This window comes from Gobius niger (assembly GCF_951799975.1).
Source record: "Gobius niger genome assembly, chromosome: 23".
Lineage (NCBI taxonomy): Eukaryota > Metazoa > Chordata > Actinopteri > Gobiiformes > Gobiidae > Gobius > Gobius niger.
In genome coordinates, this window is record NC_136874.1 from 51835 (window position 1) to 67248 (window position 15414).

At 46.4% G+C, this 15414-nt stretch overlaps 1 protein-coding gene across 8 annotated transcripts; it reads right to left on the reverse strand.

Moving 5' to 3' along the window:
- Positions 1–631: 631 nt before the first annotated feature.
- Positions 632–13343, reverse strand: cavin2b (caveolae associated protein 2b). 8 transcript variants are annotated; one of them, XM_079581789.1, is made up of 8 exons: positions 13249–13343; positions 12922–13138; positions 10304–10444; positions 9803–9904; positions 5898–6143; positions 1948–2082; positions 1754–1882; positions 637–1705 (listed from the first exon to the last, which is right to left on the reverse strand). In XM_079581789.1, exons 2-8 carry the CDS (start codon positions 13135–13137, stop codon positions 1400–1402), a joined length of 1275 nt encoding a protein of 424 aa, XP_079437915.1. In that variant the 5' UTR covers position 13138; positions 13249–13343; the 3' UTR covers positions 637–1399. The 8 variants fall into 8 exon arrangements, with proteins under 8 accessions (XP_079437921.1, XP_079437915.1, XP_079437920.1 ...); XM_079581795.1 differs by lacking the exons at positions 12922–13138; positions 13249–13343 and adding an exon at positions 12679–12694 and having other exon boundaries at positions 632–1705; XM_079581794.1 differs by lacking the exon at positions 13249–13343 and having other exon boundaries at positions 637–1642; positions 1784–1882; positions 12922–13182.
- Between the last annotated feature and the right edge of the window lie 2071 nt (positions 13344–15414).

The window sequence follows — 15414 nt, forward strand, 5'->3', positions numbered from 1 at the left end:
ATAACTGTTTAACACATGTATAACTGTAATAACTGTATAACACATGTATAACTGTAATAACTGTATAACACATGTATAACACATGTATAACTGTAATAACTGTATAACACATGTATAACTGTAATAACTGTATAACACATGTATAACTGTAATAACTGTATAACACATGTATAAATATACATTTTTGAAAATGCAGAGACAAAACATCCCCCAGTGAGAGTGAAGAGTCACATGTGTTTTTTATTCTGGTTTTACACAGAAAGCGTCTCATCTTCCCTCACTCTCCTCGACTGGTTTGAATGAATTCCCGTTGATTTTTTTTATTGTTTCAATACATTATTTTGACCTTAAGATGGCGCTGTTTGACTGCTGTCATTTTTTTGGAAACTTGCTTCTAAAATGTTACGGTAAGTATTGTATGTTTCATTGTATAGAAAAGAATACAGTGGATTATTCTTTCATAATAAAAGTGTTACTGTTGAGTATTGACCTGTCGCTGTAGAACATCATCATAGTGTTTTCTCTTGTTCCTCTGAAGCTCCCAGTGAAGAACTCGGGGACAGTTTTCGGTGAGAGTGACTTTATTTGTGGATCTTTGGTCTGGTTCATCGCGCTGTGGCTCCGGTCGCTGCTCCAGGACCCGCTCGGTTTCATATGTCTCTGAGAATTATTCTGTGCTTAAGTATCTCTGAGATAAAACACAAACCTCCAGACTCGACAGAGACGGACGGTTTGTGTCCCGGACCCGGAGCAGAGACGGAAACACGGCGCGATGTTCACAATAATAAAACAATAACAAAGACTTGGTCCGTGAAGGTGTCGTTAGTGTCAAAGAAACAAGAAACAGTAAAGAGAAACAAAAGGTCACGATTCAAGCTCTAAATATGGAAATAAACTCAAACACAAACAGTAACGTGGAGACGAGACGCTGCAGGAGAACACGGAACTTTCACATACAAACAGAAATGCTTTCAAAACAAAAGCCTTACATTTGTGGTGTTTTCAAAACAAAAGCCTTACATTTGTGGTGTTTTCAAAACAAAAGCCTTACATTTGTGGTGTTTTCAAAACAAAAGCCTTACATTTGTGGTGTTTTCAAAAAAAAAGCCTTACATTTGTGGTGTTTTCCGGTTCAGAGTCTTCAACAACTCTCGGTGATGGAGCGACTGCAGCATCAGCAGAGCCGCAGGAAACTGGACACAAAATGGAGGCTGTGCTGACCCAGAATGGGGTGTGGCTGAAGCACAATCAATGAAAAGAAACTGTTAAACTAAACTTTATTAAAGCTGGAGTTATCTCTGCACATGCTCAGTGAGGTCTTTGACCACCATGTGTTTCCCCCACAGATCGTGCAGCGACAGCGAGGACGTGTTTGTTTCCTGCGGCTCTGACACAGGTTTCACTCCTCCTCTGCCTTAGCCCCGCCCTGCTCTGGCTCCTCCTCCTGGACCTTCTCTGGCTCCTCCTCCTGGTCTTTCTCCAGGTCCAGGTCCACGTCTTGGGGCAGAGTGGAGGACAGAGCGTAGTCAGGACTCACACCCTCAGCTTCCTCCAGCTCCTGCTCCTGCTCCTGCTGGACCTCCTCCAGCTCCTCCTGGACTTTCTCCTGCTCCCCCTGGACTTTCTCCTGCTCCCCCTGGACCTTCTCCTGCTCCTCCTGGACCTTCTCCTGCTCCTCCTGCTCCCCCTGGACCTTCTCCTGCTCCTCCTGCTCCCCCTGGACCTTCTCTTGCTCCTCCTGCTCCCCCTGGACCTTCTCCTGCTCCTCCTGCTCCCCCTGGACCTTCTCCTGCTCCTCCTCGTGTGCCACGGCGTCAGGCGAGTCCCTGGTCTCAGCCACGGCCTCCAGAACGTGCTCCTCCTCCACCGCAGCTCCATGAGGCTGGAACAGCAGACACAGGGTTAGTCACAAACATCTGCAGCTGGATCAAGACTAAGCGTAACTACCTTCTTGAGGGAGAAGGAAATCGGGGACTTGATCTTCAGCTTCTGCCGTTGTTCCACTGACACCAGTTTGGTTCCAATCTTTGTCATTTTCTTCTCGATGTTCTGCTTCGAAAACGCCTTCTTCAGCGAGTCCACCTGCAACAGGACACAGAGAGTAAGAGGAACATCTAACCCCAGCCCTAACCTGAGGAAAGTCCACCTGCAACAGGACACAGAGAGTAAGAGGAACATCTAACCCCAGCCCTAACCTGAGGAAAGTCCACCTGCAACAGGACACAGAGAGTAAGAGGAACATCTAACCCCAGCCCAAACCTGAGGAAAGTCCACCTGCAACAGGACACAGAGAGTAAGAGGAACATCTAACCCCAGCCCTAACCTGAGGAAAGTCCACCTGCAACAGGACACAGAGAGTAAGAGGAACATCTAACCCCAGCCCTAACCTGAGGAAAGTCCACCTGCAACAGGACACAATGAGTAAGAGGAACATCTAACCCAGCCCTAACCTGAGGAAAGTCCACCTGCAACAGGACACAGAGAGTAAGAGGAACATCTAACCCAGCCCTAACCTGAGGAAAGTCCACCTGCAACAGGACACAATGAGTAAGAGGAACATCTAACCCAGCCCTAACCTGAGGAAAGTCCACCTGCAACAGGACACAGAGAGTAAGAGGAACATCTAACCCAGCCCTAACCTGAGGAAAGTCCACCTGCAACAGGACACAATGAGTAAGAGGAACATCTAACCCCAGCCCTAACCTGAGGAAAGTCCACCTGCAACAGGACACAGAGAGTAAGAGGAACATCTAACCCAGCCCTAACCTGAGGAAAGTCCACCTGCAACAGGACACAGAGAGTAAGAGGAACATCTAACCCCAGCCCTAACCTGAGGAAAGTCCACCTGCAACAGGACACAGAGAGTAAGAGGAACATCTAACCCCAGCCCAAACCTGAGGAAAGTCCACCTGCAACAGGACACAATGAGTAAGAGGAACATCTAACCCCAGCCCAAACCCTGAGGAAAGTCCACCTGCAACAGGACACAATGAGCAAGAGGAACATCTAACCCAGCCCTAACCTGAGGAAAGTCCACCTGCAACAGGACACAGAGAGTAAGAGGAACATCTAACCCCAGCCCAAACCTGAGGAAAGTCCACCTGCAACAGGACACAATGAGTAAGAGGAACATCTAACCCAGCCCTAACCTGAGGAAAGTCCACCTGCAACAGGACACAATGAGCAAGAGGAACATCTAACCCCAGCCCAAACCTGAGGAAAGTCCACCTGCAACAGGACACAGAGAGTAAGAGGAACATCTAACCCCAGCCCTAACCTGAGGAAAGTCCACCTGCAACAGGACACAGAGAGTAAGAGGAACATCTAACCCCAGCCCTAACCTGAGGAAAGTCCACCTGCAACAGGACACAATGAGTAAGAGGAACATCTAACCCCAGCCCAAACCTGAGGAAAGTCCACCTGCAACAGGACACAATGAGCAAGAGGAACATCTAACCCCAGCCCAAACCTGAGGAAAGTCCACCTGCAACAGGACACAATGAGTAAGAGGAACATCTAACCCAGCCCTAACCTGAGGAAAGTCCACCTGCAACAGGACACAGAGAGTAAGAGGAACATCTAACCCCAGCCCTAACCTGAGGAAAGTCCACCTGCAACAGGACACAATGAGTAAGAGGAACATCTAACCCCAGCCCAAACCTGAGGAAAGTCCACCTGCAACAGGACACAATGAGCAAGAGGAACATCTAACCCCAGCCCAAACCTGAGGAAAGTCCACCTGCAACAGGACACAATGAGTAAGAGGAACATCTAACCCAGCCCTAACCTGAGGAAAGTCCACCTGCAACAGGACACAGAGAGTAAGAGGAACATCTAACCCCAGCCCTAACCTGAGGAAAGTCCACCTGCAACAGGACACAGAGAGTAAGAGGAACATCTAACCCAGCCCTAACCTGAGGAAAGTCCACCTGCAACAGGACACAATGAGCAAGAGGAACATCTAACCCCAGCCCTAACCTGAGGAAAGTCCACCTGCAACAGGACACAGAGAGTAAGAGGAACATCTAACCCAGCCCTAACCTGAGGAAAGTCCACCTGCAACAGGACACAATGAGTAAGAGGAACATCTAACCCAGCCCTAACCTGAGGAAAGTCCACCTGCAACAGGACACAATGAGTAAGAGGAACATCTAACCCAGCCCTAACCTGAGGAAAGTCCACCTGCAACAGGACACAGAGAGTAAGAGGAACATCTAACCCCAGCCCAAACCTGAGGAAAGTCCACCTGCAACAGGACACAGAGAGTAAGAGGAACATCTAACCCAGCCCTAACCTGAGGAAAGTCCACCTGCAACAGGACACAGAGAGTAAGACCAGAGGAACATCTAACCCCACCCCTAACCTGAGGAAAGTCCACCTGCAACAGGACACAATGAGTAAGAGGAACATCTAACCCCAGCCCAAACCTGAGGAAAGTCCACCTGCAACAGGACACAATGAGCAAGACCAGAGGAACATCTAACCCCAGCCCAAACCTGAGGAAAGTCCACCTGCAACAGGACACAATGAGCAAGACCAGAGGAACATCTAACCCCAGCCCAAACCTGAGGAAAGTCCACCTGCAACAGGACACAGAGAGTAAGAGGAACATCTAACCCCAGCCCTAACCTGAGGAAAGTCCACCTGCAACAGGACACAATGAGCAAGACCAGAGGAACATCTAACCCCAGCCCAAACCTGAGGAAAGTCCACCTGCAACAGGACACAGAGAGTAAGAGGAACATCTAACCCCAGCCCTAACCTGAGGAAAGTCCACCTGCAACAGGACACAGAGAGTAAGAGGAACATCTAACCCCAGCCCTAACCTGAGGAAAGTCCACCTGCAACAGGACACAGAGAGTAAGACCAGAGGAACATCTAACCCCAGCCCAAACCTGAGGAAAGTCCACCTGCAACAGGACACAATGAGTAAGAGGAACATCTAACCCAGCCCTAACCTGAGGAAAGTCCACCTGCAACAGGACACAATGAGCAAGAGGAACATCTAACCCCAGCCCTAACCTGAGGAAAGTCCACCTGCAACAGGACACAATGAGCAAGAGGAACATCTAACCCCAGCCCTAACCTGAGGAAAGTCCACCTGCAACAGGACACAATGAGCAAGAGGAACATCTAACCCCAGCCCTAACCTGAGGAAAGTCCACCTGCAACAGGACACAGAGAGTAAGAGGAACATCTAACCCCAGCCCTAACCTGAGGAAAGTCCACCTGCAACAGGACACAATGAGCAAGAGGAACATCTAACCCCAGCCCAAACCTGAGGAAGGATAGACCTAGGGTCTAACTCTAACTCTAACCCTTTCATCATCGTGGTCATCGTAAAAACGCTAAATCTTGACATATCTACACTGAGTCGGTTTAGGGTCAGCTCTTCATACAGGTGTGTGTAGGTGTGTGTAGGTGTGTGTAGATGTTTGTAGGTGTAGATGTTTGTAGGTGTAGATGTTTGTAGGTGTAGATGTTTGGGTCAGGTCTTTGTAGAGGTGTTTGTAGGTGTAGATGTTTGTAGGTGTAGATGTTTGTAGATGTAGGTGTTTGTAGGTGTAGATGTTTGTAGGTGTAGATGTTTGTAGGTGTAGATGTTTGTAGGTGTAGATGTTTGTAGGTGTAGATGTTTGTAGATGTAGGTGTTTGTAGGTGTAGATGTTTGTAGGTGTAGATGTTTGTAGGTGTAGATGTTTGTAGGTGTAGATGTTTGTAGGTGTAGATGTTTGTAGATGTAGGTGTTTGTAGGTGTAGATGTTTGTAGGTGTAGATGTTTGTAGGTGTAGATGTTTGTAGATGTAGGTGTTTGTAGGTGTAGATGTTTGTAGGTGTAGATGTTTGTAGGTGTAGATGTTTGTAGATGTAGATGTTTAGGTCAGCAGGTGAAGGACCTTCTTGAGGCTGGACCTCTTCAGCTTCTCCGCTCGCGTCGGTTCCATCGTCTCCAGAAGCTCCGGGTCAAGGAGCCAGTCGTCCTCTGGCTCCGCCTCCAGTCCGGCCTCCTCGTCTGACGATAGGTCAACGGTGTGGAGCCCCGCCCCCTCCGCCTCGGGCTCCTCCCCCTCCTCCGTGATGTCATCACGAGGAAACGGCGGCTGGTCCTTCACGAAGACGGACGACGGGATCTCGGTCTGGTCCTGGATGAACGAGAGCTTCATTTAACCTCTAACACAAACCTGAGCAGAGTGCATCAGCTTTACCCAAATCTAACCCCAGACCTGAGCACAGAGCATCAGCTTTACCCAAACCTGAGCACAGAGCATCAGCTTTACCCAAACCTGAGCACAGAGCATCAGCTTTACCCAAACCTGAGCATCAGCTTTACCCAAACCTGAGCATCAGCTTTACCCAAACCTGAGCACAGAGCATCAGCTTTACCCAAACCTGAGCATCAGCTTTACCCAAACCTGAGCATCAGCTTTACCCAAACCTGAGCACAGAGCATCAGCTTTACCCAAATCTAACCCCAAACCTGAGCACAGAGCATCAGCTTTACCCAAATCTAACCCCAAACCTGAGCACAGAGCATCAGCTTTACCCAAACCTGAGCACAGAGCATCAGCTTTACCCAAACCTGAGCACAGAGCATCAGCTTTACCCAAACCTGAGCACAGAGCATCAGCTTTACCCAAACCTGAGCACAGAGCATCAGCTTTACCCAAACCTGAGCACAGAGCATCAGCTTTACCCAAACCTGAGCACAGAGCATCAGCTTTACCCAAATCTAACCCCAAACCTGAGCACAGAGCATCAGCTTTACCCAAACCTGAGCACAGAGCATCAGCTTTACCCAAATCTAACCCCAAACCTGAGCACAGAGCATCAGCTTTACCCAAACCTGAGCACAGAGCATCAGCTTTACCCAAATCTGAGCACAGAGCATCAGCTTTACCCAAACCTGAGCACAGAGCATCAGCTTTACCCAAACCTGAGCACAGAGCATCAGCTTTACCCAAACCTGAGCACAGAGCATCAGCTTTACCCAAACCTGAGCACAGAGCATCAGCTTTACCCAAACCTGAGCACAGAGCATCAGCTTTACCCAAACCTGAGCACAGAGCATCAGCTTTACCCAAATCTAACCCCAAACCTGAGCACAGAGCATCAGCTTTACCCAAACCTGAGCACAGAGCATCAGCTTTACCCAAACCTGAGCACAGAGCATCAGCTTTACCCAAACCTGAGCACAGAGCATCAGCTTTACCCAAATCTAACGCTTCAAACACATCCTCCAGGTCAGCTTTACCCAAATCTAACGCAGCAAAAGGGCGACAAAAACACCACAAATGTTTCTGTAAAACAAGTAGGATCACCTTTGAAGGTCTGAGCTTTCAAATGAGGTGTTACTCTGTCCAGTCCAGAAGCTTTAGATTTGGGTAAAGCCAAACTGGAGAATTGTGACTCCCTCACACAGACACGCCCACAAACAGCTCCCCCCGAAGGACACGCCCACAAACAGCTCCCCCCGAAGGACACGCCCACAAACAGCTCCCCCGAAGGACACGCCCACAAACAGCTCCCCCGAAGGACACGCCCACAAACAGCTCCCCCCGAAGGACACGCCCACAAACAGCTCCCCCCGAAGGACACGCCCACAAACAGCTCCCCCCGAAGGACACGCCCACAAACAGCTCCCCCCGAAGGACACGCCCACAAACAGCTCCCCCCGAAGGACACGCCCACAACTGTGCCGGGAAACTTTCCACCAAAACATCTGCAGGAAATACTACTACTGCAGTAGTGCAGGACTACAATACTGAAACTACTACTACTACATTCAACATTATTAACAACACATCTGCAGCATGGAAATATCCTCAAATACTGCAGTACAAGGACTACAAGAAGTACTCCTCATACTGCAGTACTATTGCAGTACTACAGTACTGCAGTAGTACTGCAGTAGTACTGCAATAGTACTGCAGTACTATTGCAGTACTACAGTACTGCAATAGTACTGTAGTACTGCAATAGTACTACAGTACTGCAGTCCAAACCTCTGAGGGGCAGGTCTGAGCGGAGTCGGGCATGAAAAGTCCTTAAATGAACTGAAGCTTTTAATGTGAGCTCAAACTCTTTAAACTGTGGAGTCAAAGTCAAAGCTGAAGCACAAACTGTTCACAAACTGTTCATAAACTGTTCACAAACTGTTCATAAACTGTTCACAAAGGGTTAACGTGGTCATGTGATCGATCTCACCTTATATGGATAACTTTAGTTTTGTGATTTTAAATGGAAACAAATCTATTTGAAGGCGCTGCTTCAAAAATCATTTCAAAACACAAAACTAAATACTAAATACCATGTAAGGTTACTATATATATATATATATATATATATATATATATATATAAGGTTATTGACCCTGTTGACTTGGCAACACTGATGTTTGAATCCGCAGCCTTTAATCAGTGAATAGTTTCATAAGGGAAAAGCCTGGAGGCGTCACATGTTTCCAGACTGTGAATAAAGAATGGACTTATTGTCGACTTGTTCCTGTGACAAAGGAAACGGCTCCAGTGGATTTACTTTGAAACGTCTCTTTAAGTCATGACTGAACATGGCGTACTGGCGTGTGTGAGGGGGGGGGAGTGTGTGAGGGGGGAGGGGGGTGTGAGGGGGGTGTGAGGGGGGGGGGGGGGGTGTGTGAGGGGGGGGGGGCGAGTGTGTGAGGGGGGGGGGCGAGTGGAAACAGGAAGAAAGTGGAACTTAGAAACAATGAAACAAAGATCTCATTAGTTTCAGGAAATACTTTAAAGAAACGTGATGTTCAGCTTCAGAGGCACACAGACCTCCCTCACCCCCCCTCCCCCCTCTCCCCCCCCTCCTCCCCCCCTCCTCCCCCCTCCTCCCCCCCTCCCCCCTCTCCCCCCTCCTCCCCCCTCCCCTCTCCCCCCCTCTCCTGGGGGGCTGCACCGTCACTGGTTGGTAGTAAGTGTTAGTTAGTACTAGTTAATCGTTAGGTTAGGGTTAGTTAGCAGGTTATTACCTGAAAGATGAGCACTCTGAACTGGTTGGTAGTAAGTGTTAGTTAGTACTAGTTAATCGTTAGGTTAGGGTTAGTTAGCAGGTTATTACCTGAAAGATGAGCACTCTGAACTGGTTAGTAGTAAGTGTTAGTTAGTACTAGTTAATCGTTAGGTTAGGGTTAGTTAGCAGGTTATTACCTGAAAGATGAGCACTCTGAACTGGTTAGTAGTAAGTGTTAGTTAGTACTAGTTAATCATTAGGTTAGGGTTAGTTAGCAGGTTATTACCTGAAAGATGAGCACTCTGAACTGGTTAGTAGTAAGAGTTAGTTAGTACTAGTTAATCGTTAGGTTAGGGTTAGTTAGCAGGTTATTACCTGAAAGATGAGCACTCTGAACTGGTTGGTAGTAAGTGTTAGTTAGTACTAGTTAATCGTTAGGTTAGGGTTAGTTAGCAGGTTATTATTACCTGAAAGATGAGCACTCTGAACTGGTTAGTAGTAAGTGTTAGTTAGTACTAGTTAATCGTTAGGTTAGGGTTAGTTAGCAGGTTATTATTACCTGAAAGATGAGCACTCTGAGCTGGTTGGTAGTAAGTGTTAGTTAGTACTAGTTAATCGTTAGGTTAGGGTTAGTTAGCAGGTTATTACCTGAAAGATGAGCACTCTGAACTGGTTGGTAGTAAGTGTTAGTTAGAACTAGTTAATCGTTAGGTTAGGGTTAGTTAGCAGGTTATTACCTGAAAGATGAGCACTCTGAACTGGTTAGTAGTAAGTGTTAGTTAGTACTAGTTAATCGTTAGGTTAGGGTTAGTTAGCAGGTTATTACCTGAAAGATGAGCACTCTGAACTGGTTGCGGTCGATGAGGTGGGCGTGGTTCGCCTCCAACTTCTTCACCTGAGCGCCCTGTTTCTCCATCTGTGCACGAACCTGTGACGTCACGCATATTAATGAGCTCATTTACATACGACACGATACGATACGATACGATACGATACGATACGATACGATACGATATACGTTATTAATCCCGAAGGAAAGTCAGTTCATCAGCTGCACAATCAAGTCACACAAACAAACAATCCATAAACAAAGTCATGAATGTCACTGATAAGAATGAGAAATATTCACAAAATGGTGTTTGTGCTGGAGGGTTATGGGGGATGTGGGGGTCGTTAGGGAGACGTTGGGGTGTGGTTATGAGGGCGTGGTTAGGGGCGTGGTTATGAGGGTGTGGTTAGGGGCGTGGTTATGAGGGTGTGGTTATGGGGTGTGGTTATGGGGTGTGGTTATGAGGGCGTGGTTAGGGGCGTGGCCAGGTGTTCTTACCTCCTTCATAGTGACTGACAGCTTGCGGCTCTTGTCCAGGAGTTTGCTGACTGTATTGGCCGTGTGACTGTGGCTCTTGGACAGTTTGGTCATATCGGCCTGAATCCCTCGGACCACGCCCTCCATCTGCACCTGGTGCACCTGTGACATCACTTCCTGTTAGTCATTTAACCTGTGACATCACTTCCTGTTAGTCATTTAACCTGTGACATCACTTCCTGTCAGTCATTTAACCCGTGACATCACAGTGACATCAGCGTTAATGAGACCAAACATCCTGTACATCGGGGCCTTTCCTCTGAGACAAACCATGAAGAACCCGCCTCAGGCCCATAGTTAGACACAAACATGTTTCTGTGACATCACTTCCTGTTAATCATTAGTGCCTCAGCGACACATTCCTCACATCAACACTGAAGTACACACTCTGAAGTACTGCTATAGTACTACATACACACTCTGAAGTACTGCTACAGTACTACATACACACTCTGAAGTACTGCTACAGTACTACATACACACTCTGAAGTACTGCTACAGTACTACATACACACTCTGAAGTACTGCTACAGTACTACATACACACTCTGAAGTACTGCTACAGTACTACATACACACTCTGAAGTACTGCTATAGTACTACATACACACTCTGAAGTACTGCTACAGTACTACATACACACTCTGAAGTACTGCTACAGTACTACATACACACTCTGAAGTACTGCTACAGTACTACATACACACTCTGAAGTACTGCTATAGTACTACATACACACTCTGAAGTACTGCTACAGTACTACATACACACTCTGAAGTACTGCTATAGTACTACATACACACTGAAGTACTGCTACAGTACTACATACACACTCTGAAGTACTGCTACAGTACTACATACACACTCTGAAGTACTGCTACAGTACTACATACACACTCTGAAGTACTGCTACAGTACTACATACACACTCTGAAGTACTGCTACAGTACTACATACACACTCTGAAGTACTGCTATAGTACTACATACACACTCTGAAGTACTGCTATAGTACTACATACACACTCTGAAGTACTGCTACAGTACTACATACACACTCTGAAGTACTGCTACAGTACTACATACACACTCTGAAGTACTGCGACAGTACTACATACACACTCTGAAGTACTGCGACAGTACTACATACACACTCTGAAGTACTGCTACAGTACTACATACACACTCTGAAGTACTGCTATAGTACTACATACACACTCTGAAGTACTGCTACAGTACTACATACACACTCTGAAGTACTGCTACAGTACTACATACTCACTCTGAAGTACTGCAGTACAGCTGTAGTTCTGCAGTAATACTTTAAGTTCTCATGATCATCATGTGTTTATCGTTTTATTCTCCCAGAGTCAGGACTAAACATGGCAAACTCAGTGACTCTAACAGTCGTGTAGGAGAATCCAGGCTGTTTTTGCCTTTTTAATGAAGTTTTAACAAATACTCTGTCTCCTCCTGCTCTGACGTGCACAGTAAAAGTGTGATAATAATACTCTGACGTGCACAGTAAAGGTGTGATAATAATACTCTGTCTCCTGCTCTGACGTGCACAGTAAAGGTGAGATAATAATACTCTGACGTGCACAGTAAAGGTGTGATAATAATACTCTGACGTGCACAGTAAAGGTGAGATAATAATACTCTGACGTGCACAGTAAAGGTGAGATAATAATACTCTGACGTGCACAGTAAAGGTGAGATAATAATACTCTGACGTGCACAGTAAAGGTGAGATAATAATACTCTGACGTGCACAGTAAAGGTGTGATAATAATACTCTGACGTGCACAGTAAAGGTGAGATAATAATACTCTGACGTGCACAGTAAAGGTGAGATAATAATACTCTGACGTGCACAGTAAAGGTGAGATAATAATACTCTGACGTGCACAGTAAAGGTGTGATAATAATACTCTGACGTGCACAGTAAAGGTGTGATAATAATACTCTGACGTGCACAGTAAAGGTGTGATAATAATACTCTGATGTGCACAGTAAAAGCACAGTAAAGGTGAGATAATAATACTCTGACGTGCACAGTAAAGGTGTGATAATAATACTCTGATGTGCACAGTAAAGGTGTGATAATAATACTCTGACGTGCACAGTAAAAGTGTGATAATAACGTTTTTATGGGGAGTGAAAAACGTTGTTTGACGGAAATTTTACGAAATTTGTCAGAAGTAAATGAAACCCTTGTCATATGTTTGATGGTGTTGCCGTAGCGACGACCAGAACTGCCCAATTACTTTAATGGGAAAATGACAAATCTAAACAGAGTTATTACAGTATTATAAATACTTATTAAGAGTTAATTACCTCCATGTTGTGCTGGTCCTTCAGTTACAGTGTTACTGAGAGTTATTACAGTATAATAAATACTTATTAAGAGTTAATTACCTCCATGTTGTGCTGCTCCTTCAGTTACAGTGTTAGTGAGGGTTATTACAGTATTATAAATACTTATTAAGTGTTAATTACCTCCATGTTGTGCTGCTCCTTCAGTTACAGTGTTAGTGAGGGTTATTACAGTATAATAAATACTTATTAAGAGTTAATTACCTCCATGTTGTGCTGGTCTCTCTGAACCCCGTCCAGCATAAGCACCAGTTTGTCCAGCAGGGTCAGGACTGTGATGGCGTTGGGTCCGGAGTCTGAGTCCTGGTTTAGGACCTGGTTCAGGTTCAGACCCGGGTCTAAAACAAGGTCCAAAGTCTGATCCTGGTCCGGGTTCGGGACCTGCAGCTCCTGGCTCTGGTGCGTCTCCAGCGTGACCATCCTGTCAAGAGTGTTGCTGCAAACTACAGGGAAAAATACAAGGAAACTACTGCAAACTACAGCAAAACTACTGCAAACTACAGCAAAACTACAGTCAAACTACCCCGACACCCCTAAAGTCTGTAAACTGGAGCAAACCCAGGTCTAACGCTGGAAAACTTGGGTGAACCAGGTCAGGACTCGCTGGAGAAACTGCAGGACAAGTGTAGCGGCACGATTGGAGGCGGAAAAACGTCTTTCACCAAATCCGGTCTCCTCCGCTTAAACGCACTGATTTAAAATCAAACCTCTCCTTCATAACCAGCCGCCGAGTCCGTGTCAGAGCCATAATTCATAGGTTTGAGTCCGTTTTTTACAAAGTTTTTCTGTTTTCGAAAGATTCGAACATGCTAACGTTAGCCTAGCTAGATGCTACATCTCCGCGAAATAAACAAACATTACTGACAAACACACCCAACCGTTTTCAACTCCGTCCACGTTAAAGTGAAGTCAGACTCATTTTTTATCTTTACATGTTTGTTAAGACAAAGATTAAAGGCAGTAAAGTGCGACAAATTTGCTGCGCGCATGCGCGTTTATGTTTTTACAGACGCCTCGGATCGTGCAGTGACAGTTTGTGTTGGAGCTGCTTTTTCCAGCCTCGCCCTCAGACTCAGCCCGGAAATATTTAACTCCTCCGCTCCCAAACAGGATTCTGCCCTCAAATACTCTTATTCTGGAAACTTTTACACTGATCTAACACTGATTTAACTTTTACACTGATTTAACTTTTACACTGATTTAACTTTTACACTGATCTAACACTGATTTAACTTTTACACTGATTTAACTTTTACACTGATTTAACTTTTACACTGATTTAACTTTTACACTGATTTCACTTTTACACTGATTTCACCTGGTTAACTTTATACCTGATGTTTTGTCCTCATTCAGGATTTGAATCACCTTTAACCCCCGCCTTAACCAGGTTCATTTTCTCCAGTAAACAGCCTATCATTTGAAAGCTAAGACCTTCTAAACTCCTCCCATTGTTACTGCGTCGTCGTCACTTCTTTGACATCTTGTTTCATTACTTTTGTAGCTTCTTGGTGAGTTTGAACCTTTTGTCACTTTTTCATTTTTGTCTCGTTTTTGTCGCTATTTTGACACTTTTTTCAATGAGTTTTTAGATTTGGGTAAAGCTGAACTGGAGAGAATGCACTCGGTTTAAGGCTAATCGTATCATTATCGTTATCATTATTGTTCTCAAGGAAGGAAACAAAACTACAAAAGACCATTTATTTCACCGTTTACAAAAAACATTATTCAACTTTCCACATGATTCAGAACAGACGGAGGAGCAGGGGATTATGGGAGCTGTAGTCCTGGTGGAGCAGGGGATTATGGGAACTGTAGTCCTGGTGGAGCAGGGGATTATGGGAACTGTAGTCCTGGTGGAGCAGGGGATTATGGGAACTGTAGTCCTGGTGGAGCAGGGGATTATGGGAACTGTAGTCCTGGAGGAGCAGGGGATTATGGGAGCTGTGGTCCTGGAGGAGCAGGGGATTATGGGAACTGTAGTCCTGGTGGAGCAGGGGATTATGGGAGCTGTAGTCCTGGTGGAGCAGGGGATTATGGGAACTGTAGTCCTGGTGGAGCAGGGGATTATGGGAACTGTAGTCCTGGTGGAGCAGGGGATTATGGGAACTGTAGTCCTGGTGGAGCAGGGGATTATGGGAACTGTAGTCCTGGAGGAGCAGGGGATTATGGGAGCTGTGGTCCTGGAGGAGCAGGGGATTATGGGAACTGTAGTCCTGGTGGAGCAGGGGATTATGGGAGCTGTAGTCCTGGTGGAGCAGGGGATTATGGGAACTGTAGTCCTGGTGGAGCAGGGGATTATGGGAGCTGTAGTCCTGGAGGAGCAGGGGATTATGGGAGCTGTGGTCCTGGTGGAGGAGCAGGGGATTATGGGAGCTGTGGTCCTGGTGGAGGAGCAGGGGATTATGGGAGCTGTGGTCCTGGTGGAGGAGCAGGGGATTATGGGAGCTGTGGTCCTGGAGGAGGAGCAGGGGATTATGGGAGCTGTGGTCCTGGAGGAGCAGGGGATTATGGGAGCTGTGGTCCTGGAGGAGCAGGGGATTATGGGAGCTGTAGTCCTGGTGGAGCAGGGGATTATGGGAGCTGTAGTCCTGGAGGAGCAGGGGATTATGGGAGCTGTAGTCCTGGAGGAGGAGCAGGGGGTTATGGGAGCTGTGGTCCTGGAGGAGCAGGGGATTATGGGAGCTGTGGTCCTGG

Bases quoted from the DNA above. Each gene is read 5' to 3' on its own strand.
- cavin2b (XM_079581789.1), bottom strand. From the start codon at position 13,137: ATGGTCACGCTGGAGACGCACCAGAGCCAGGAGCTGCAGGTCCCGAAC. The intron at 10,445-12,921 runs GTAATTAACTCT...GTGATGTCACAG, and splicing joins GAGACCAGCACAACATGGAG to GTGCACCAGGTGCAGATGGA. The intron at 1,706-1,753 runs GTCCAGGGGGAG...GGGGAGCAGGAG, and splicing joins AGCAGGAGGAGCAGGAGAAG to GAGCAGGAGAAGGTCCAGGG.